At 38.5% G+C, this 23,910-nt stretch overlaps 1 protein-coding gene across 1 annotated transcript; it reads left to right on the top strand.

The window, feature by feature from the left end:
• Positions 1 to 799: 799 nt before the first annotated feature.
• On the top strand, positions 800 to 23,504 carry LOC107696246 (serine/threonine-protein kinase WNK1-like). The gene is made up of 25 exons (XM_016496500.1): positions 800 to 1,524; positions 3,618 to 4,776; positions 10,976 to 11,148; positions 11,245 to 11,465; positions 12,896 to 13,053; positions 13,411 to 13,499; positions 14,141 to 14,360; positions 14,605 to 14,652; positions 14,690 to 14,918; positions 15,170 to 15,276; positions 15,398 to 15,490; positions 15,610 to 15,723; positions 16,699 to 16,784; positions 16,880 to 17,030; positions 17,187 to 17,303; positions 17,545 to 17,658; positions 17,746 to 17,800; positions 17,887 to 18,027; positions 18,219 to 18,949; positions 19,758 to 19,859; positions 19,957 to 20,402; positions 20,474 to 20,667; positions 20,758 to 20,862; positions 20,948 to 21,138; positions 22,124 to 23,504. The coding sequence occupies exons 2-25, from the start codon at positions 4,069 to 4,071 to the stop codon at positions 22,409 to 22,411; spliced, it is 4,881 nt and encodes a 1,626-aa protein (XP_016351986.1). The 5' UTR covers positions 800 to 1,524; positions 3,618 to 4,068; the 3' UTR covers positions 22,412 to 23,504.
• Positions 23,505 to 23,910: the final 406 nt, after the last annotated feature.

Here is a 23,910-nt window from a genome sequence, read left to right as displayed (position 1 = left end):
AATAACATATAAAAGTTATTCTTACATTGACTTTTAAAAAAATCTTAATATAAGTAAGAATCTTAATATAATAAAATATTAATATTAATCTTAATAAAACATAAAATAGTATTAAAAAAATTAAGATGTGTACACACACTGTATGTATGTATGTATGTATATATATATATATATATATGATATGTAAAACAGGTTTTTCTTAGAAATTTACTTTCTTTCTGACATCATATGACTATTAATAATCTTTTGTTTCCAGATTAGTAAAATATGCATTCTTTTTTTCCTTTGTTTTTAATCTTATTTGATTCTTTATTTGGTTCTATTTTCTAGCAAGCTAGAAGTCTGTAAATAAAATGTATTTTGTGTATTTGATATCTTTGAATGTATGATTTTAATCTTATACATATTCACATCCAGAAAAGTGAACGAAAGAACAAAACATGTTCTTTTTATCAATTACATTAGTTAGGGTAAAGTGACGTTTTCTGCTGTAAAATTCTAAATGACCTCTTAAGAGGTTATCATGACATGTACACGGAGAGTAAAAACAGTCATTCACTTTCATTTTATGAAAAAGGATGCAATGAAAGTGAATGGTGACTGAGGCTTGCATTCTGCCTGACTTCTCCTTTTGTGTTCCACTGAAGAAATAAAATAATGCAAGTTGAGTAAATGTTCACAGAATCGTCATTTTTGAGTGAACTTTTCCTTTAAAACACTGCAGGCTATAATACATGCGTTCGATGTTTCAGCAGGCGGCGCTATTTTCTAACTGTAAGACATTACTCGGATAAAGGCAAGCAGGGGGAGTGGACAGACTAGTCCGGGTTATTGTTGATCACGAAACCGGTTTGTTCATGTTGCATGTATTTGTGCGATGGCGAAAATGTAGGGAATCGATGGCATGCAGATTACGCAGCCTTGAACCCTGCGCGTGCAAATCGTCTACATCTGCTCGGGATTTTTCGCTGTCAACAATAGAGCCACAAAGCGCACGCGAGCGCGCTAACGTTAGAGCCAAAGCCAAGTTTCGTGTTCGGTATAAATGGATATAGTCTCTGGGCTTTTCAAATATTGTTTTGTATCCTGTTGATGTAAATGCTGTATCGTCAACTTGAACTACATCGTCTGCACGCGCGACGTCATGCAGTAGATGAGTGTACAGGGAAGATGAATCGAGGTCAGCTGAAAGGGAATAACAAAGAGAACCTGCTCTGCAGTCTCGCGAGCAACCATTAGCGGAAGCGGCGCGTTGTTGTAGTGTTTGGCATTCGAACTTCGCAGTGTCGCTCGAGACGGTTATAGCGGAGGCACAGAAACCGACATTTAGCCATTTTGTCGGACTTTCACTGGATAAAAAATACGTTAAGCGAGAGACTTTGATCTTTTCACTTGCTTCGCGCCGGATAAACGTACTTTCAAATACTGAGCACGCGCGTTTGGGGAATTGCCGGTTAAACCTGGAGTTGGCCGTTGGTTTTTCACCGATAACTGAAGAAGATGACGACGACACTTAACATTATGGTAAGTTTTTGTCTTGAATGTGGTGACAAAATGGTCAAGGGTGAAACTAAACGAAGTCGTGATTAATATTTATGAGAAGTTGACATTGTTTTTAGCTCCTTTATGGTTAACGCCAGATATAATAAGCGGAAAGAGATTCACTTAAAGGGATAGTTCATCTAAAAATTAAAATTGTTTAACATTACTCGTTCATTTTCTCGCCATTATGTCGCTTCAACCTCGTATGACTTCAATTTTTTTGTGGAATACAAAAGAAAGAAAGAAATTAGAAAAATTTGCTGTTCATTCTTTTCTATGATTGTGAATGGGGACTGAGTCCTTAAAACTTCAAAATTACGCAGGTCACCGTAAAAGTATCATAAAACTACTCCACATAACTCCTGGACTATTTTCCAATTCTTCTAGAGTCTTATGATAAGCTGACTTTAACGAACTTAAATAAATAGAAGCTTGACATCTCAAATCATTCTTACTCACTGTATGAGGGGAAAGTCGTCAGTACGATCTTCAGTATATTACTTTTTGTTTCTCAAAAGAAAAACAAGATATACAACTGTTTAATTTTTTTTTCTCTTTCTTTTTATTATTTGAAACCATCTGCGATTTTGTGTTCACACATGGCAAGGACAATCTAATTGACTAATTCCTCAACATATGTTCACTGTCCTGAAGACAGATACTGTTTGTTCACATTCTTGAATAAGTTACTTCCAATTATTTCTTAAAAGCATAGATATAGTGTACATGACTTTTGTTGTTGTTTAAATAGGATTAGATCTATATAAATTATGAAAAGTTATGTAAATGTGCTAGTTGGAAATAGTTTTGAATTTGACATAAGGGATAAATGTGAAAAATCAAAGAGTTACTTCCTCCTACTCTGTCTTTATCTAAAAGTTTCAGTATGACTGGTCTATTTTTACAATAATAAAAGTTGCATCCTGTCTTTTTAGTGAGAATAAACTCTTATAAACCCCTTTTGAACGGGTTAATATTTGCCTGGTTGTGGAAAAGCCATTGCCTTGTTTGCATGCAGCCATTTAAAGGGGTCCTATTATGCTTTTTCACTTTTTGAATTTTAGTCAGTGTGTAGTGTGTATGTTTGGGCATAAAAAAGATCTACAAAGTTACAAATCTCAAAGTCCACTCCAAAGGGAGATATTTCGTTTAAAAAAAATTCCCTTTTCAAGAACTACAACGAACGGCTCTTTTGGACTACAGCGTTGTTTTCCGGGTTTTGTGATGTTACAAAGCGGCCCATTAGAATATCATTAAAATAAATCCCGCCTACGGAAATTTGAATGGTTGGGGGGTGGGGAGGGGCGAGGTTGTGGTTAGAGCGCTTGGTTGAGTGCATCAGACAAGACGACAATGAAGAAGTGCTGCTGCAGAGTTAGTGCATCAGAGAAAACAAAGAAGAAGAAGCTGTAGCGTCAAGTTTTCGCCATGTCGAAGAAACGCAGTTGTTTTTTTTTTTCACCCCTGTGCCCAAACGTCTTTGTTTGGCATTCCTAAAGTGGACGATGTCGGGAAACAGTGGTTGCAATTTATTTGACATTGTATCTAAAACGTGATTTAGCCAAAAAAAACAATAACATTACCACTCGCTAATATGTCTTGCAATATCCGTGCGTGCATTGGTTCTCCGCGATCCTCTTGTTCAATATTCTCGGGGTCTGAATCCGGCTCAAATTGATATGGCAATGTTGATGCAATCCTTAACTATACCAGAGCAGCCGGAACTTGCTGCTTTGGCGAGGGGCGGGGCAGTACTGAAACACCGTCTAAGCTGTTCACCAATCACAACGCACTGGGACAGCTAACCAATCACAGCACAATTAGTTTTTCCTTATCAAACCCGGAACTAATCAAGCCGTTTGTGCTAGGCTGGGGAGAAAGGTATTTTAATAATGTAAGTTATGTGAAAAATAATAAGTTTTTCGAACCACCAAGCATGAGAGCATGTTTTAGTACACCCCCAAAACAAAATCAAGACTTTGTAAAGGAGCATAATAGGACCCCTTTAAGTTGAGTGTAATTTTGTTAACGGTGGCTAACCAGCTTGGTTAAATTATATTTTGTTTCTCTTTCAGTGAATCAGATGCATCGGTGAAACTTTGTGCTCTGGCACGACCTCGGAGTTGAAAGTGATTATCACATTTATCAGCAGGCTACTGCCCTGCCCCCTCAGGAGACCCCCTATGTGGATTGAATACACCCCACAGTTTCACACAGGATGGATGAGCTGGATGTGAAGTCTCCTTTTTGTCATTATCATCATCATCAACAATGTATTTTGATCTGTGCATGGATCCTGCGTTACTTTTATCACCAAGCACTTCCTGTGCTCCTCTCCAACACTTTAGTTTGCAAGAGTATTGACTTTATCTGAACTGCTGTTTTGAGAGGAGGGAGGTTTGGCAAGTTTTCACTTGGTTTGAAGCAACCTCTTCTCATTATCAAATATTTATACTGTTGTTGTTTTTTTCATGCGTGGATAGCATATAAGGTTTGACCCAACTTCTCGCTCCACTTGGTGGAGAAATGTCAGAAAATCTCAACGACAATATGGTCAAGTTCCTTTCCCTCCCTCCGAAGAACATCAACTGCTCCAGCTCAGACACGCTGGTGGGCGAGCGTCTAGGGGTCGAGGTCCGCCGTCGCCACCACACCATGGAGCGAGAACTACTGAAGGCAGAGCACCGTTTCTTTCGGCGCAGCGTCATCAATGACTCCAATGCTACAGCGCTGGAGCTGCCCAGCAAGAACGCAATCCTAACCATCTCAACTGACTCCCATGCTCTTGTTTGTGAACCTCCTGCCTTGGAAACCAAAATCCCTTCGGTGGCCACACAATCTGAAGGTTTGGTTGCACCAGAAAAGGAAGATGACGGTGTTGAGACAGCCATAGAGTCAATGCTAGTGTTGATTGCGAATACTACACATCTTCTTTCTGCAGAAGCACCACGTTTCGTTGCAGAGTTGAAGCCTGGAGATAGTGCTGATGCAAAACTAGAGGATGAGAAAGAGGAGGGTGATGAAGGTAAAGAGAAGGCACGAGCTAAGACCGATTTGCGGGATGCGAAGGCAGAGCTAGAGGACAATGAGGAAGTTGAGACAAATGCAGTCGGGACGTCGCCAGATGGCCGGTTCTTAAAGTTCGACATTGAGATTGGACGTGGCTCTTTTAAGACAGTCTACAAGGGTCTGGATACTGAAACCACAGTGGAGGTGGCATGGTGCGAGTTGCAGGTATGTTTCCTGTATTTTGTATCTTTATTTAGTGCATTAGTGACTTTCAGTTACTTTTTTCAGTCTTTGTTAAAGCATTAGAGGCCATGAACCAGGCCAACCAGTTACACATTATAAACTTTTATATGAAGGAAAAAAGTATTAGTCTTAAAAGACTATGTACTTGACGACTTTAATTTTGACAGCATAGCAAGACTTGATTGCACCATTTGTGGTGCTTCATTCTGTACAGCATCATTGGTAATTTCATTTTTCACCAGTAAAATGAAAAAGTTGAAATAATGCAAATGGATAAATTGTCGTTTAACAACCTTGGAACTGACAGTAGCTCTGTCTTTAAAGGTTTATGAGTTATAATTAAATTTACCTATGGAGAAAATAAATGGAGATTTTGCTTCCGAAACCTGAGTGTTGCGCTTTATGGGTAGGATGTCACAGCTTTTGACAGCTAGGATAACAAAGTGCAACATTTGACGTTGTTGGCACTCTTGATCTGTCCGCTGACGTTGGTAAATCACTATCTGATCTGCTCATTTGGGACTAAAGTAAATACTATCTCATAGGGATGTAATGATTCACACTCAACTCACGATGCGATACGATTCACGATAATGATTTCACTATACGGTTTTCACTTTTCTTTTCTATATTTTTTTCTTTTCTTTTTTTTTAGCAAAATGAGATTTTGGACAAAATTAGTTTTTGGTGGGGTTTATGGAACAGCTGAAATGTAGTGTTTCCTTGGTTACTGCTGTAAACAAAGCAGCTGTGCTTAAACACTACTATAATATGCATAATACAGAGGCAAGATGAAAAGAAAATAGCATCTATTTTCTAAAGACAGTCAGTTCCCCTCAAAGATACATTCCTATAAATTCCCACTCCCAACTGTATCGCAATTGGCTTAACATCCCAACCGATTTGAATCGTCAAATATTTGTATCGATTTTCAACCGGCTCGGAGTGCATCGTTACATCCCTACTATCTCATTCTCTGAAACCTGCAACCCTGTCTTGAGGCCTTTCCAGTACAGCACCTTTTAATGACAGTCTTATGACAAGACAGTTTGATTTTAACTTCAATGCCCCACCTACACCTTTCCAAGTAATGTGTCATCAGCTTGTATTGTTCATGTTTAATTTTGCTGTATAATCTCTTTAGAAAGAGGAAACACTTTTGCTAGTCCTTTTGTCACACCTTTGGAGTATCTCACCTCTGAAGCATCTCAATACACACCCCTGACACTTATCCCATCTGGCATTTGGCCAGTGTTTTTATAGCTGTTGTCATCTTTGGCCATAGCCCCGGCATTGTAGTATCATCCTTGAGTTGAAAATCCTCGTTTCCTTATTAGGTTATTTTAGACCACCAGGTGTGTATTGGAGGATGTGTGGCATATGCAGTAAATCAAAGGTAGTGTTTATTCAAAGTGTACTTTGAGACAGTCTAATTGCCGCACAAGCCTGTTTCCATGTCGGAGTAAAAAAACGATAATAAATTGCTATTTTAGATCTTACAGTGTGATGTTGTTTCTTGGAATTACAATTAATATCATGCAAATGTGAATTAATACTACAATTCAAAAGTTTAGGGTTAGTAAGATTTTTAAATGTTTTTCAAATAAATCTCGTGACATTTCTTATTTTAAACATCATTTATTTTCTTATAATGCTTAATTTTGATACAGAAACAGGCTTTTATAAATTGCAGTCTTCAGCCATTTACATTTTTTTTTCTCCAATTATTCTAAATTTATTTTATGAACTGTGAGAAACATGAGCTTTTGTACATTTTTGCACTCATTCCACTTTTATTGGTTTATGGTATGATAAAAGCATGAGTAATCTCAGAGGTGTGCTTGCAAAGAGAGCATGCTAACGCTGGCCAACTACATAGCAACAGCACCTCTTTCGGAAAATCACCAGCTCATAAGTTGTGTGGCCCACTTCTGAGAAGTCTGTTTGCATTCAGACACCTCCTTCATTTTGTTTTTGTCATGTAGAGGAAGTTTTTTTTTTTTATGTACTGATGTGCCACATAGAGGTGCGATTTCAAAAGTGGGTCAAGTTCAACCACCAAAGCAATTGTACTCTCCTGTGTCAAGCATGGTGAGCTGGTTTGCCAAGGCTTGACTCTGCTGCTGCTGCCCTCCCCCCTCCTGCTGCTTCTTTTTTTGCAGAGCGATGACGAGGCAGCACCACGTGAGCTGCAGTTCTCCTGCTCATGCCCCTCAGGCGTAGCCAGCTCATACACTGAGCTGAAACAAAAGCCTCTCTCTCACTCTCTCTAGCTTTCAGCCTCTCTTTAACTCACTTTTTTCACATTTCATGTCTCGCTGTCCCTATTTTTGTCTCCCGGCCTGTCTTGTGTGATACAAAGGTATGTGTTATAAGCTGCAAGTTCACACTGCTGCAGAAAAGGGAAGGGCCTGTGTATCTCCCCCACAATAGCCATCTGTCTCTAGCGCCTTATGCTAAACTCAGGGATATTCCCCTCCCACATTTCTCTCCTTTACTTTCTCACATGCTAAACACATTTGAACAATATATAGGTCACCACAAAAAGAAAATGAAAATGGGTCTCAGATGCTTCTCTTTTTTACGGAAGATCCCTCTGAGTACGTGTCCAACTTGACAGGATACCACATTAAATACTCTGTTTAAACTGTTTAGTCAGATAATTGAGTCATTGTAGCGTACCACTGACTTTAAAGCAACTTCTTGAGTTTCAGTCCAGTTGTCCTGCATTTGCCTTTCACCCTGCATTTGATCCCTTTAACGGACCCCTGTAAATCCATTTCATCTTCTGCAGTAACCTTAAACTATTTAAAGATTTCTTTTCCCAGTTGACATGTTTTGTGCTAGGTACATTTATGTATTTTTATTATTATTATTATTATTTTAAATGTTTTTATTTAAGTTAAATAATACTTTTTTTAAAACAATTTTATTAAAATATTTATTAGATTTTTTCCTGCTAAAAGTTTCACATTACTGTTACCACTTCCGGACTTTGTGCTCCCATGAGAACTTCATGAGCTTTGTTTATAATCTTCTTGATGGATGGAAATGTTTTAAGTGTTAAAATCGCTTAAGTACAGCCATTCACTTACTACACATACACATTATACACTGTACCTTTCAGAAGTTTGGGATCAGTAAGGTGTTTTTTTTTTTTTTTAGCAAGAATGCATTAAATTGATCAAAAGGGACAGAAGTTTTGTAACACTGTTTACCATTTCAAATAAATGCTGTTATTTTGAACTTTATATTCATCAAATTAAAAGATGTGTTTCCACAAAATAAATTATGCAGTAATACTGTTTTCAACATTGATAATAATAAAAAATACGATGTTTCTTGAGCAGAAAATCAGCATAATAGAATGATTTCTGAAGGATCATATGAGACAAGACTGGCTGCTGAAAATGTGGCTTTGCCATTACAGGAATAAATTAAGTTTTAAAATATATTAAAATAGAAATTGTAATAATATTTCACAAAATTATTGTATTTTTTAAATATAAAGGCAGCATTGATGAGCATAAGACACTTCTTTCACATTTTAAAAATCTTACTAACCGCAAACTTTTGAACTGTGGTGTATGACTTTAATTTTTTATTTCCTTTTATGTAATATTATAGTCATTTTAGATTGGAAATGGGTCACACAGATCCTAACAAAAAACATTCACAAAGCATGTGACCTCCATGTGTTCACTGATTAAAATTATTGACTGATAGATGAGCGTATGAATGTCCAAACTACCTGTGCAGCCCCTTATAAGCACCAAGACCACTGCACTCTATCCCAACCTACTAAACTACATTGGTCAATTTTTAATTAGTTGTTAAACGTATTTCCAGGTAATTTGTGTTTCAGATCCTCTCACTAATACTAGTTCCTTATCTTCCATCTGAAGTGGTATGTGCCCTCACACGTGAGCCTAATTCATGCCAGGAGCTTTATCCTTATACTGGAGTTCAGTGTGCAGGCTGCCCCTCTTCTAGGGAAACGCTCCCACGCTTTGCTGGCCTGGTCCCATAGGCCACAGAATGCACCACATATTTGGAATAGTCAAGGGAGAAGGGAGAAGGGAGAGAAAGTAGGTCTGTTGTAGGGTGGGGTGCAAAGAGTCCCCCTTCCTCTAACCCACATCATTTGGCACTGAAATTGCTTTTGACAGGGCTTCACTCTGTTAAGGCATTGTGTTAAAGATCTCTAATTGTGTTAATTGCACACATGTGAGCAGTTACGAAAGTTTTAACCCTAACTTAGGGTGAATGCCAGTCCCCCAGGGCTTGGCAAAGGCAAACTCATGGCTAAATCTTTCTCATTCCAGAGATGGCAGTTGAACACACCAAATGTAGGCCAACTAAGAATCACCAGTTGAAATTAGTGCAATTTTTTAACTTTAGTCAGCCACACACAGCAAAACGGTCACACTGCTGGATTGGGTTTGAGCTAGGGCTGTGCGATATGGGGAAAAAAAAAAACTATCACGATTTCTTTGGTCAATTTTACGATTTCTTTGATCAATTTTGCAATTTCGATTTTAATCACAATTTTTTTTTTTTTTTACAAAATGAGATTTAAGGCAAATTATAAATTAAATGTGTCCTTTTATTATTGCTTGGACAAAATACTGTACGTTTCTTTGTGAAATTTAAATATAACTATAATAATATACTAATATAGCACTTGTAAATTATTGCTCTTTTGTTGATTTTGATTGCTTCTGTTGTCCTCATTTGTTAGTCGCCTTGGATAAAAGCGTTTGCTAAATAACAAAATTTAAATTTTATGTAAATGTAAATAACAAAACTAAATTGAAAATTTAAAACAAGCCTCAAATCAAATAAAGAAGTAACACAAATCAAATAAATCTCTTCATATAAACAAACTAAGGCTTTGTCTGTGCTCTTTCCATTTAAAATTAGAGGCAACCACTGCATTTATCATACATGCAACATGAGCAGTTTTTAATCTAAATTAGATTGTATAATTTTGAAATTTGAAGCAAAAACAGAATGGTTTGACTTCAGTTTTATGAAACTATACATAAAAATATCTGCATGAAACAGCGGATGAGCTGAATGAGACAGAGATTCAGTAACTTGACTATCGCAAACCTAGTAAATCACCTTGCATGATTCATTTAAATACTCCCCTCCCATAAATTTTGCATCTGAAAGGGAAACTCCTACAAATCCATATGCAATAATGTCAGGCGCAAAAATAACTTTTCATCTCTACATTTTTCATTGTGCGTCTTTAGTAAATTCTGACGGAAACTTTTAACGTCAACAGAGGGTTTGCGCTAGCTAGGGCTGTAAAAAAAAAAAATCGAATTCAAAAAAAAAATCAATTTTTTTTTCCACAATTTAAGGTCTGCGTCAGCATGTTTAGAAAGCCATGTAAAATTAATGCAAGTTTAACTTTTAAAAAACATGTCTAAAGACGTTATGGCGGTTTTCCCCCATACCACTGTATCTCATGTTTTTAAATGAAGAAAGTAGCCTACTCTTTGTGATTGGTTTTCGGTCCTAATTGTTTTTTTTGTGATTGTTTTTTTTTCTAATTGTTTAAGCAACTTTATTAATTATATATGGTTTATAAACATTATGCACTTTTTTTCAAAGATAGTCGTGTTATTTTATTACGCTTTGAAGAAACGTGCATAATATTTTGCTCGATGCGCCCTCTTGTGGCCTCAGGAAAGAAGCCAAAAGCTTTTTTCCCCCTAACTGAAATTATGCCTTTTAAATTAGAATATAATTAGAATTTTGATCATATTTAAGTAGAAAATTCGAATTTAGTTTTTCAGTCATTTTGACAGCCCTAGCGCTAGCACAAGCTGTTAGTATATCTGGTCCTGTGTAATTTTGTATAGACTTTGTATATCACAAATAGTGTTGGCTTTTTGACGAATTGCTTTTGTTCGTCTTTTGTAAGTCACTTTGGAAAAAAGCATCTGCTAAATGCGCAAATATAATAACGATAATGTTTTTGTTGTAATTTTTCCCAGAAGGTTTTTTTTTTTTGGCATTAATGTTTAAAAAATCTCATTTAAAGTGCCGTTAGATTTACTGTTGTTGGATGAAATTTCACAAGCAAAATCCAAATTTTGCTAATGTGACCCCGCATTTACAAAATCTTTTGTAATATTCTAAAGTAAAATAAGAAATTATTTTTCAGGATCGCAAGTTGTCCAAGTCAGAGCGGCAGCGTTTTAAAGAGGAAGCCGGAATGCTGAAGGGTCTTCAGCATCCCAACATAGTACGCTTCTACGACTCCTGGGAGTCATCCTTGAAAGGGAGGAAGTGTATTGTCCTGGTGACTGAACTCATGACATCTGGGACACTCAAGACGCAAGTGCTTTTATTTGTTCCTGTCAGATTTTTTTTAATCTATGTTTGTCATCGAGGCCACCTGCTATGATTGATTTGTTTTCGGTGCCCTTGTAGGTATCTAAAACGGTTTAAGGAAATGAAGATCAAAGTCCTGCGCAGCTGGTGCCGGCAGATTCTGAAGGGGCTGCACTTCCTTCATACTAGGTCGCCTCCCATCATCCACCGGGACCTCAAGTGTGACAACATCTTCATCACCGGACCTACTGGATCTGTCAAGATTGGAGACTTGGGTCTGGCTACCCTCAAGAGGGCCTCCTTTGCCAAGAGCGTCATAGGTACGGCTAAGTATTTGCAACTGCATTACCGCCTCCAAATCGAAATCCATTCGAATTTCCCGACTCCGATTTGTGGTTGAGGGAAAAGCAAATCCTTCATTCCATGTTTCTTTTTCAAGTTTCTTTTCTTCTGCTGCTTCTTTTCAAAGTTTCAATGACAGTGGTGAGAAAGCAGACCACAGCGTTTCCCTGACCGATTGAACCGCAGCAAACCAGGGCTCCCGATTTACGGAAGTTGTCTCTTGACACCCTCTTTTAGTTCAAACATAGTTTTTGTCTTTTCTTCTGTTCTCATTGCAACAATTTCAGGTGCCCACAGACCGAGTAAGTAGTTGTGGTGCGGTTGTAGGTATTTTGTGACACGTCTGCAGGGAAACCTGATCTGATCATGGGATAACACTAGAGCTAGAGTTGAGCCCTGGGCTGGCAGGTACCGTGAGTGATCTTTTGCTCTGGTTCGGAAATTTGTGGTCTGTTTCTTCAGTCAACCATGATTTAATGATGATGATGCTAATGAATCTGTTCATTTCCCCCCCCCACAAGGAAATGCTTGTTTTCGTTTAGTGTGTCAGTGTCTGGAGCTCAAAGCCTTAAACTCTCTGCTCATCTCCCTCATACTTTTAGCTTTAAGATCTTTGTGTTTTTTTCTTTTTGTTTTTTGTTTTGGAAGCCTTAGGCTCTTATTTCAGGTCTCTCCTTATTCTACTTTAAGGATTATTTAGTGTACTGCAGTACAGACAGTAAGTACGCAGAAATGAGCCTGGTAAGTCAACCAGTATTATGTGACACATATCAGTCAGAATCATTATCAATATGGGAAGTTTGTCTGTGTGAGACCTTTGTCAATGGGTAATTTTGTTACTAGTTCACCTGGTGCACAGAACCTCACTTTTTTGGTAAGCTATGTAGTGTAACACATTTGAATTGCTCAACCTTTTCTCTTCACAGGTTAACCCAAAGGTAGGACTTTTTGAAAGGTTTGTTTTCCATAGCTAGTGCTTTGGTTTGGTCTTGTGACGAAAGCATCAGGCCCTATGACCATGGACTTGTTATTTGGGCTAACAACCACAAATACGTTGATTTCTTAAATTCAGTCTCTATTGTTTAGTCCTGTGGTCAGTCTAGGCCTTTGAGTGAGTGCTGTGCACCAGTTTGGTTTTTCTCATATGCAGTCCAGCCCTTGAAGGTCTTACATGGAGAAACTTGGGCTTCTTATCATTGCAGTCTAACTGAGGGGAGTTTCCCCTTCCTCTTTTTTTTTTTTTTTTTTACTTTCTATCCCTTTTTTGCTCTCCTTCCCTCTACCTCTCTCTTTTCTCGCAGGTTATGCCCAAGCGGTCTTCAGCGACAGCATCATCTTCCTCTCACCTCTTCACTGAGAGGTTGTAATAGGGTACTGAGAGAGTTCTGAACCATTCTTTTAATTTAAGGTACCCCTGAGTTCATGGCGCCTGAGATGTATGAGGAGAAGTATGACGAGTCCGTGGATGTGTATGCCTTTGGGATGTGTATGCTGGAGATGGCTACTTCTGAGTACCCGTACTCCGAGTGTCAGAATGCAGCTCAGATCTATCGCAGAGTCACCAGCGTAAGTCCACACTTCACTGGCGGAGGAAAGAGTCCCCGCGCACTCATCCTCCCTTTGTTTGCTGCACTATTTTAGTCTTTTTACCCCTGTTTTTGCACACTGTGGGGGTGTTTCCTTTCTGCTTTTTTTCCTCACACAGTGGTAAGTTGTTTTTTACCTCTACCAGTAAATGCTGAAGCCCAGTCTCACAAAACCAGTACTGACATAGCAACCTAATGGTATCAGACAGTTATAAATACAAACTTAAGCCTGAGTAACTCAAAATTTAGTATTTTTGAGAAAATCTGGCCCCAAGTTAAAACCATCTCTGCTTTCTACATGCCTTCTACTTGATTGTTTCCTGTGTCGTGTTTACAGGGGGTAAAGCCTGGCAGTTTTGACAAAGTGGCTATTCCAGAAGTGAAGGAGATCATTGAGGGTTGCATACGTCAGAATAAAGACGAGAGGTGGGCTGACATTCACCGAGCATGAGAGTTCAGTTGTTGTATTGTAAGGTCTAGTTTTCACAACCTGTTTTTTTTTTCTTGTCCACTGGAAATTTGTGGAAAGGTATTTTCAGTGTTTCATTGGTTACACCACAGTATGAAATTCAACATGCTATACTTGCAGCCTTTTTTATTTGTGTCATATGAAATACAGTGTCTGATTTGACTGAGGTCTATGTTATTACCACACAATTCATTATTTACAAATGTCTTTAATCCAGTTTTATCACATTCAAGGTCACAAATGTCTGCTGTGTCTTTTACATGCATGTTCTTAACCTGATTATGCTTAAGCCAACAATGCATGTGGTTATGTGGTTACGTCAGAATAAGGAGAGTTCTCACAAGTTCCCACTGACATTTTGGATGCTTTATTTAACATTTAACATGAAATACTCGTGAGTCAGATACACAAATGATTACGTTTTGATGTCACTACTGAGGAATAAGTTGATTTTTCAAAACATTGTCATAATATTGGTTTGTATGTAAACCAGTTTTCTCCTCCGTTTAATATATTGATATGTTCTCATTAAAATATTGGTACAGGACAGGTCTTAATTTTGATTTGTTTTTTTGTTTTGTTTTGTTTTGTTTTTTAGGTATTGCATCAAGGACCTCCTAAGTCATGCTTTTTTCCAGGAGGAAACTGGTGTTCGTGTAGAGCTGGCTGAGGAGGATGATGGAGAGCTGGTGGCCATAAAGTTGTTGCTACGCATTGAGGATGTAAAGAAACTTAAAGGGAAATACAAAGAGAATGAAGCCATTGAGTTTTCCTTTGACTTAGATAAAGACGTCCCAGATGATGTTGCCCAAGAAATGGTAAAGATACTTGGATTTCTGTTCTGTTACTTAACTACAGATTCAAATCAGTTGATGTTTTGAATCTTTAATTGGTTAATTTTTTTTGGCCTTACATGTAATTATCCATATATATTTATTCTGCATCCTTTCAGTGCGTAAAAAAAAAAGCACCTAAGAGTTTGCAGAATTCCCCCTGGCCTTCTTATAACATTGACCTGTCATTGTCTTTAAAGTTGAAATCTGAGTAATCTTTTTCCTCAAGGTCGATTCGGGCTATGTTTGTGAGGGTGACCACAAGACCATTGCAAAGGCCATAAAGTGAGGGTGACCACAAGACCATTGCAAAGGCCATAAAGGACAGAGCGTCCCTGATCTCCCGTAAGAGAGAGCAGAGAAAACTTGTTAGAGCGGAACAAGAAAAGAGGAAGTTGGTGCAGGAGAATGACCCCTCACAACTTGGACCGTATACTAACACCACAGCCAAGCCCCCTGGTCCCGCTCTGGCCTCAGTCATTATTGAGTCTGAAGAACATGAAGCAGACCAGCAACTGCAGCAGCCTGGAGCCTCTGCTTCCAGTTAGTGTTGCAAAAGTTGTTTTGCTCTCATTTCAATACTTAAAAGTACTTTATAGGCATGATTGTGTTAACATATTGCCAAAGCATTATACACAGAGCAAGTAATGACAAGAAAAATAATTATACAATATAACAAAAAAAAATAGTATTAAAATGCTAGTAATGAATAAAAATAAGATGCACGTATTTGTATGGGAAAACGTTCTGAAAGTCTTATTGTCTCATAAGACCACATTTTGTGGACCCTCAAGGTTCAGCGTCTGTCCCTGAGACTCAGCCTGCCCAGCCAGGCACATCTTTCAGCACCGTACAGCCTGATCCGCAGCCACAGCACACCATGACCCATCCACAAAGCATGGTGAGTCATTTCCTTTGTATTTTGTTACCTGTCTTGGTTTTCAAGCAGAGCTAATCATGTTAACCTGAAGAAAAAACACTTGTTTCTTTGTGTTCACTGCTAAATTGCTTCTCCTCAATAGTCACAGCACCCAGCCCAGGCCCCTCTGCAGCAGCCGAGCAGTACTTTGACCCCGGGTCCCATCGCCCAGACTGGAACTGCGGCCGCACCCCAGGTACACTTCATGTGATCCATAACATGAAGACAAAAACATCTTGCTCTATAGATCTGTTGTTTGTTAAACATAAACCAGAGTTAAACATAAGTGAGAGTATACATGAATTGCCTTCTTAGGTGATGGGTCAGGCGGCCACTCTGCCCTCTGCCGTTCAGCCTGCCGTCCCCTTGCAGTACCATCAGCCACCTCAGGATGGCAGCGCTCCCCCTCAGGGCCCTCAAGTCTTACAGGTACAGTAAACGTACCCTCTGGTGGCTGACCTTACATCTTCCATTGGCCTGCATTTTGCTTGATGAATGTTGTGGTGTTTGCACACAACGTCCAACTTATTGGCAGTTCATACATTAATCCTACTGTTCTTTACTTCTCCATCCTTGTCTTGCATGCTGGCTGCTCTTACATTCTTGTCAGATATGGGCATGTCAACTCAGCCCTCCTGTTTTCTCACCACCTCCAAATGCTGAACAGCTCTATTTTCTATATCAGGCCTGTCAGGTACTAGTTGTGCCTAACACTGTGGTGTGTGAATTAGCGGTTTGCCAAAGTGGGGTTTTAGTGCTGATAATAATACCTACAGTGCTGATGGCTGATATAATGCTTTCACATATAAAAATATAATGCATATTTTAAAATATAGTTTTGTTAATGGTAAACAGAATTGCTTATTTTTACACAATATTTTCTTAATTCATTTATAATCCTAAATAGTTTCTTAATTCATTTATAATACTAAACAAAAAAATATTAGTTGACTGGTATGTTGGTAGATGCTAGAATAAGTTTGTTTTCAGTGAATTTTGAGTAAATGTGGAAAAATTTTCTTTAAATGTCAGTAATTTAGTGTACTTATCAAATATTTGGGGTTAGTATGATTTTTAAAAAATATTTTTTGGCTGTTTTATAGCTGTATTTTATTTGATTAAAAATACAGTAAAATCAGAATAATTATTACAGTTTAAAATAACTCTTTTTCTGTTTGATTTTTGATTTTATTTATTTTTTTATGTAATTCCTGGGGTATTCCTATGATGGCAAAGCTGAATTTTCAGCAGCCATTACTCCAGATTGTATCCACATTGCATCATTTTACAACAATGCCTTTTTGTCTGGACAAAAAACGTCTCCTCCCTGTGATTGTGTGTTTTGGATGATCATGATTAGAAGTCACTGGGGTTCTAAAATCCTAAATTAATTCTCTATTACAGGCAGCAGTGAGTGTGTCCCACTCCCAACCGCAGCCAGTAGAGCAGTTACAACCTCAAACATCTCTGGTTCCAGCCTCCACAGAAAGGTGAAACATCTTTTTTATAATTCATGTTTATTAATATTGACATTCTAGTACAGAGAAGTTTAACCAAATGTTTAAAATGTTTTGGGTGTCCTCAGTGGTTACTCCGATGCTGCATCTGGTCTGAGCGATGGGAACGAGGGCAGCCATGAGGGTCGCTCTATAAAACGACCCCAGAGCCGCTCTGTACGCAGTCGCTCACGCCACGAAAAGATGGCCAAGGCCAAGCTCAAGCTCAATGTGCTGAATGTAAGTTATGATCAAATCTAATTTGATTTGTTTGTAATAGTGGCATCACATTACATTTTGGTGTGTATTTTACTATAATAACAGTGTGATTATAGGCACAAAAATGAGTAAGTACATATAATTACTTTCATGGGGTTATTGATCTGTTTTTTGTAGATTTCTAATATTGGGGACAGAGTCGCTGAATGTCAGCTGGAAACGCACAACAAGAAAATGGTGACATTCAAGTTTGATTTGGATGGAGATAATCCTGTAGAAATAGCTGAAATTATGGTACACATTTCTCTTACTTTCACCTTTTTTCAGTAGAGTGGATTGATTGCCAGAGACCTCTTCATTTTAAATTACAATGATATTTATTACAATATGTATTGTTTTTTTTTGTTTTTGTTTTTTGATTTAGCGTTTTATGCATTACCATTTTGGCTCTCAATATCCAGGATGTTTAACTTCATTAAATATTTAATAAATAGAAACAAAAAATTTGACTAACTTCTGTGTGTGTAACTTCAAGATCAAAAGTGATTTTATCTTGGAAAGCGAGCGGGAGACCTTCATAGAGCAGGTTCAAGATGTCATTCAGATGGCAGATCAGAAAGGAAAGGCTCAGAAAAATAACCAAAATCAGGTACAGTTGATGATTTTTCAGACCGTAAGAACAAATGTGAGAAATGATTTGAAGACTACAAATGAAATTTTCCCCTTAACCCTTCAGGTGAGCAGTAATTTGGGCCAGCAAGTACCTGAAATTTCAACATCCAGTGTGCCTGGTAAGTGTATTTTGGGGTGATGTTCTTATATTTTATCTGCCCCTATCTTGCAACCTGTATCATTTGACATATTTCACATTTAACAGGTGTGCCACCTAGTGTGGCAGCACAGGTTGTACATTCAGCAGGCCGGCGCTTCATAGTTAGCCCAGTGCCTGAAGCAAGACTTCGGGAGCCGTTTTTTGGACCTCCTTCTGCAAACACATCATTTGAAGACTCCATACCAGGTCTGATTTACTTTTTCTCAGAAAAAAAGTGCTTAAACTTGTATATGAAGTATTTATGGTATTTTGTTGTTGAATGTGTAATTTATATCTGCCATGCAATAACTGATGAAGCTGATATGGCAATAAATTTTAATATGACCAACCAACCAACATGTAACATTAAGATTGATTTCATGTATTCTCACTTCTAGCATCTGATCCCACATCAGCCAGCAGTGTTCAGCAGGACCAAGCTAGCTTTGCCCCTGGCTCAACCCAGATTTCTGTGGTACCAGCCACACCTGGAGGTCTTGCCCCAGAGAGCTGTATCCCTCCTATTTCTCAATCGTTATTCCAGAGCCCTGTCCCAGCTGCCACTGCAGCTCTGACAGTGGTCACCACTCATGTTAGCACTCCTACACCATCTACCACTCAGCAAACCAGAACAGGGAGGACATCTCCTTCTCCAGCCCCAACTGAATCACCAGCACGTAGACTGTCACTTCCCACCCCTTCCCAGACTCCTCAAAACGTTGTGGCTGAGAGCAATGGCTTGGATCAAGCTCAAACCGGCATCCAGCAAGTCGGTCCCTCCTCTGTCCCTGTGACGCAACCATCTACAACAGGAGATGGTGAGAGTGATGTACAGGGAAAGCCACCTGGAATTGAAGACATCCATGCTTTAGACCAGAAGCTGCGTTCCCTTTTCAAGGACTCCTCACAGAGCTCCTCCAACCAACCTGATGGATCTGGAGAGACATCCACATCCTCCCCACCCAACACTATCAGCACTAACACTCCTGGCTTTGTCTCCGGTGGAACGCCTTCCAGTTTGTCTCTCAGTTCCAGTGGGAACTTTGCACCTGGTGCTTTTGCCTCTATTGTGACACGTACAAGCTATGCCCAGACACCATCTGCAGATCTGTCCCCACAAAGGCCACAGGTGGGGAAAGTTACTAACTTGCTGATTTAGTGTCTGTGTTGGTATTTGGATGACATGAAGCTCAAATTTATTTATTTTTTTTGTCTAAATGTATTAATTTATTCAAGATGGCATTAAAAATTGCATTCATACTGGTGTAATTTAAATATTAAACTATTAATCTAATATTAAATGAAAATTAGAAATGTCTTGGCAGTTAACTGCAATAAAATAAGTGAAATTACAATAGCTAAAACTGAAATAAAATAAAGCTACATAGAAATATAATAAAATGACAAAAGCACATAATAACATTACTAAAACCTATACTAAAATAAAAAAACTGAAAATATATTATATTATAAAATATTAATTAATACTATAATAGTAAATAAATAGTACTAAATTACACTGATTCATACATGACTTCAATACACCTCTTCTATGATGTTTTTAACATTTTAATAAAATTATATAATTTTAAAAACTGGCAATAACTAAATGGTATTTGTGAATTTAATCATTTTTAATAATAAATCAAATCAAATAATGCTGAAAGAGTATTTTTGCATTTATTCAAAATATAATATGACATTTTTTGTGTCATTTAAATGTAAACTTCTCTTAATTATATAAAAGGTTTTCAAAAAAAAAAAAGAAACCATTTTGAATACAGAGTACATTTCTAAAATCTTGGCACATGTATTTTATATTCTAGATTTTTAATTCCTTTTCTTTACTGTAGACAGTCTTATATGGCATTGGCCTTTTAAAATGGTCCATTGTATTTTACACTCATTCATATTTGTACAAACATTCTCTTTTACAGACTTCTGTATCTGTAACTCAACCAGATGGACAGACCAGCACTGAGGAGAAAGAGCCAGCAACGTCACCACCTGAGAAAGCTTTCAAACTTGGCCGATTTCAGGTAGCCTTATAGACTTCTCAGTGTGCACTAGGGCTCAGATTTTATACCTGGAAGATTTGTACAGCAAGTTCATGCACATCCTGATTCTACATTTCAGGTTTCTGTGGCCAGTGATCAAGACCCAGGCACTGCTCAAGATCCAGCAGTTGTAGTGTCATCTTCCTCCATCACCCCTTCTTCAACAACAACAACATCATCGTCATCCTCTTCCTCATCATCACCGTCATCTCTCTCTAGCCCTGAAAACACTGTTCATAAATCTCAGACCCCTCCCAGGGTCAGCCCTGAACCCATCCCATCTACCACTACAGTCGGCCGCTTTGAGGTGACCTCCAGCACTGACATCAAAGTGGGCTGCTTCTCAGTCACTCCAGCAGAAGGAAAGACCTCCTCTGTAAGCTCTGCTGAGGGACCAGACTCTGCTAAACAGTCTAAAATGACCCCTTCCACCGTGTCCATCACCAATCACTACCTCAGCAGTGACAACGACACAGAACCAGAAGACGAGGGCTTTAAACGAGAGATGAACAAGCTCAGGGAGAGGTAACTGTTTTCTGTGAGCTCATTCATGAAAACTGTGTATCGTGATCACCAACTGAACTTTCTTTTCGCAGACATATGGTCGAGATTCAGGCATTACAGAATAAACAGAAGAAGGAAATTGAGGAACTCTATACATGTCTGGGCAAAATGCCACCCTCTGTGGTGGTCCCTCCCACCGTGGCCATTGTGGCAGGCAGGCGGAGACCCACTAAGGGCAAGGGGACCAGGTCAAGAAGTGGTAGCGGCATTGGTTCTTTTCAACAAGGTATCAGAGCTTAGTGATTTACTGTATATCCAACTGTAACATGGGCTTGTGAACAAATGGGATGAAAAATGTTGTTTGGGTTTTGTCTAGGGAACAAACAAGCTGTACAGAGTGGTCAAATTTCAGGCAATCAGTCAGGCACTGGAAAGACTTTAACATCTGAAACCATACCAGGCTCAAACGTTCATGTGCAAGGTAGGACTTTCACCATTTAGAGATTTTTTTTCTTCTCAAAATGCTCAAGTTTTTCTAATCCGTGAATATTAATTGTAACCTACAGGGACCACAAGTCCAGTGAGAGAAGAGAACGGACAGAGCCATGATCAGGACCAAGCACCTGCTGCTAATCTGCCACACAAGGGCACATTCACAGCTGACCTCCATCAGCTGGTTGATAACTGGGCCAGGGATGCCAAGAACAAGATGCCACAGGTCAAGAAAGGCTCCAAAAAGAATGCACAAACCCATAATGTACGTTAACTCTTACTGTACCAGAAAAACTATGCTTAACAATTTTCATTTAGATGTAGATTATCACAGAATGTAAGATAGCAAGGCTCTAATTGCCTTTTATAAAACAATTAAACTTGGTTTTGGAATAGAATGTGTATTTTATTTAGATTTATATGGATTTATTTTTTTAAATAATTTTTAATATAAATTTTTTTTAAACTAAGATGGCAGAAATTTTTTTTTTAGTGTGTCAAGCACTTTTATGCTGCGTAGTATCATGCTGTTAGCTTAGCAACATGTTAATATCACACACTGTTGAAATTAACTGGGAGTCGGACCTCGGCAGGTTTTGGTACAGAGCTCAAGTCTCTGACAAATCTACCAATGTTAAAACTGGCATATTATGAAAATTCTCTGTCATTTTTGTAAATGCTTATTAAAATTTGTATTGTGAATGATTCATGAATGCAAATGTTTTAATTTTAAAAAATGAACCCTAACCCCACCCCTCTACTATTGACTTCAAGCTCGCATTCATTTTTGAGTCCAATGAATTAAACCAAGTTTCTGCCCTATACTATTTTTCTTTTTCAGTGCAGAAAAAAGATCTGTCACTAGTTCTGTTTAATTGCAACTTTAACAGTTGGCCTGCACAGTGACATCCACAATAGCTCAGTGCATTATAGTGTTATTTAGCATGGTTGAAACACTTTCCCCTGGTTTCACAGACAAAGCTTAAGCCTAGTCCCAGACTAAAATGTACGTCTGAGCTGTTTCAACTGAAAGAAACTTGCACTGACTGATCTTAAAATATATCCGTGCCTTAGTTTTGTCTCAAGATGCACACCAGTAATGTTTTTTTACTAAGGCACGTTTATCAAAATTAATTAAATGGCCTCATCCTGGCTTAGTCTAAGCACTGTCTGTGAAACCAGGCCTATATTGACCAAATCAAGATTTATTCCTATTATTACTAATCAAAGCCAACGGTCTTCTTTCTCAGATGATGCCACGGAAATACTCTGCACCAGGTCAGCTTTGTTCCATGGGTGGTCACATGCCAGCCACGGTCAACCCTGCACCCGGGCGGAAGGGTTCACTGTGTGTGACCAGTCAGCAGTTTGTCAACACCTGCCCCTCCTACAGCATGCCCCAGTGGACTCAGGCGGGCCCGCTGTCATCCAGCACTCCCCCTGCAGGACTACAGCAGGGCTTCCTCATACCCTCAGGAGCTCACCAGTCTGGAAACAACTGCGGGTCAACCGATCTACGCACCACTCAGGCGAGCTGAAACAGCAGGGTTGGTACAAGGAAGGGAAAAGCTGTGCCTCGTGGGGTTGAGATTATCGGACCTAGTCCTTTACGTGGACGTGTTTTATCCGACAGTTTACATTGGAAAGACTTTCAGGTCCATATAATGTGACTCGGGTTATTCGAATCTGCTATTTAAAGACTGAGATGAATGTGTACATTTGATAAAGAGGCACAGGAAGGGTTAAACTGGTTTAAGTTGTCTTAAACATAAGATATATAGCCTTATAGTACGGATACTGTCCTTATTGTAATAAAGTCAGGGAGTGTAATACAGTGATGGTGTTGCAGTTTACTTAGAGAAGAGATACTAACATGTTAGTGAATGGATGGAGAGATGGAAAGAGAAGACAACACCACCAACACAAGCCTGAATGTGTATCCTACATACAAGCCTAGATTGTTGGAAGATGGATAAAGAAGGTAGGTAGGAATGTTGGGAGTAACGCCATTTTAGATACAAGTATTGGGGGACTTCTGTCCTAATTTGCTTATGTTGGAGTTGGTAATGAAAGGAAGAGGATGTGCAATTGAGGGAGGTTTAAGCAGGGTTTTATAGCTCTTCATCCTTGCACGTATTTCATAGCATTGTTCATTTGTGACCTTTTTTTTTATATAATTTACAATAATACAGTGCATCTTATATAGTCACCACTATTCCCTGTCCACACCTTTTTTGTATGTAAGTGGATAGAAGGCTTAATTTGGATAAGGGTGAGCATCTTGTATGCATATTGATGAAGGCATATTTCTTCAAACAATCACGTTGTTTTCAATTTGAATGAAGCTAGCCTTAAACCACAGGATTATGTCTTCCCCTGTCTTTAAAATGGCACACAACCGTTACAGCCCATGCTGTAGTAAATGAAATACTTGATTTTGAACTTGGTTGCGAAAATATTTAATATGGTGCATTTGACTGCAGCAACACAGAAGTACAGTATTAAACTACAGCACCTCAACCAGTTTGTTGATATCACTCCCCCAAACCATTTTTTCTATCTTTTTCATTATATACATAAATTGAGTGCCAATTGTTTGCGGAAGTGACGTCCTGTCACCTCTAAAATGATCCGCTTGACTTCTCTAGAGAAGGTAAATGTTACTGCAATGCAGAAAACACGACGTTTAAAGGTTTAACTGATCAGGGAGGGTTATTTGTTACATTTGATACTCGAGTGAACAGATTTAAATCCTTCGTAATTGACCAGAACCACATTTAGACACAGTAAAAACTATTGAAATACCACTAATCAGTCACATGCTCCCGTCACATAACTGAAATTCTGAAAACTGCATGTTTTCACAATGTACAACTCACTTGTTCCCATAGAAAACAGCATTAAATTTGTGGGGTCAAAAATTGCTGCTGATGTTTTCAATCATTTTCCATCCAGGGTCCTTTTGGTGATTATCTATGGTTTTGTGTTTAAAATATGTGCGTGTGTGTGTATATATATATATATATATATATATATA

Source organism: Sinocyclocheilus anshuiensis, unplaced genomic scaffold (genome assembly GCF_001515605.1).
Source record: "Sinocyclocheilus anshuiensis isolate Anshui unplaced genomic scaffold, SAMN03320099.WGS_v1.1 scaffold778, whole genome shotgun sequence".
Lineage (NCBI taxonomy): Eukaryota > Metazoa > Chordata > Actinopteri > Cypriniformes > Cyprinidae > Sinocyclocheilus > Sinocyclocheilus anshuiensis.
This window is presented reverse-complemented; position numbering and strand designations above follow the sequence as displayed.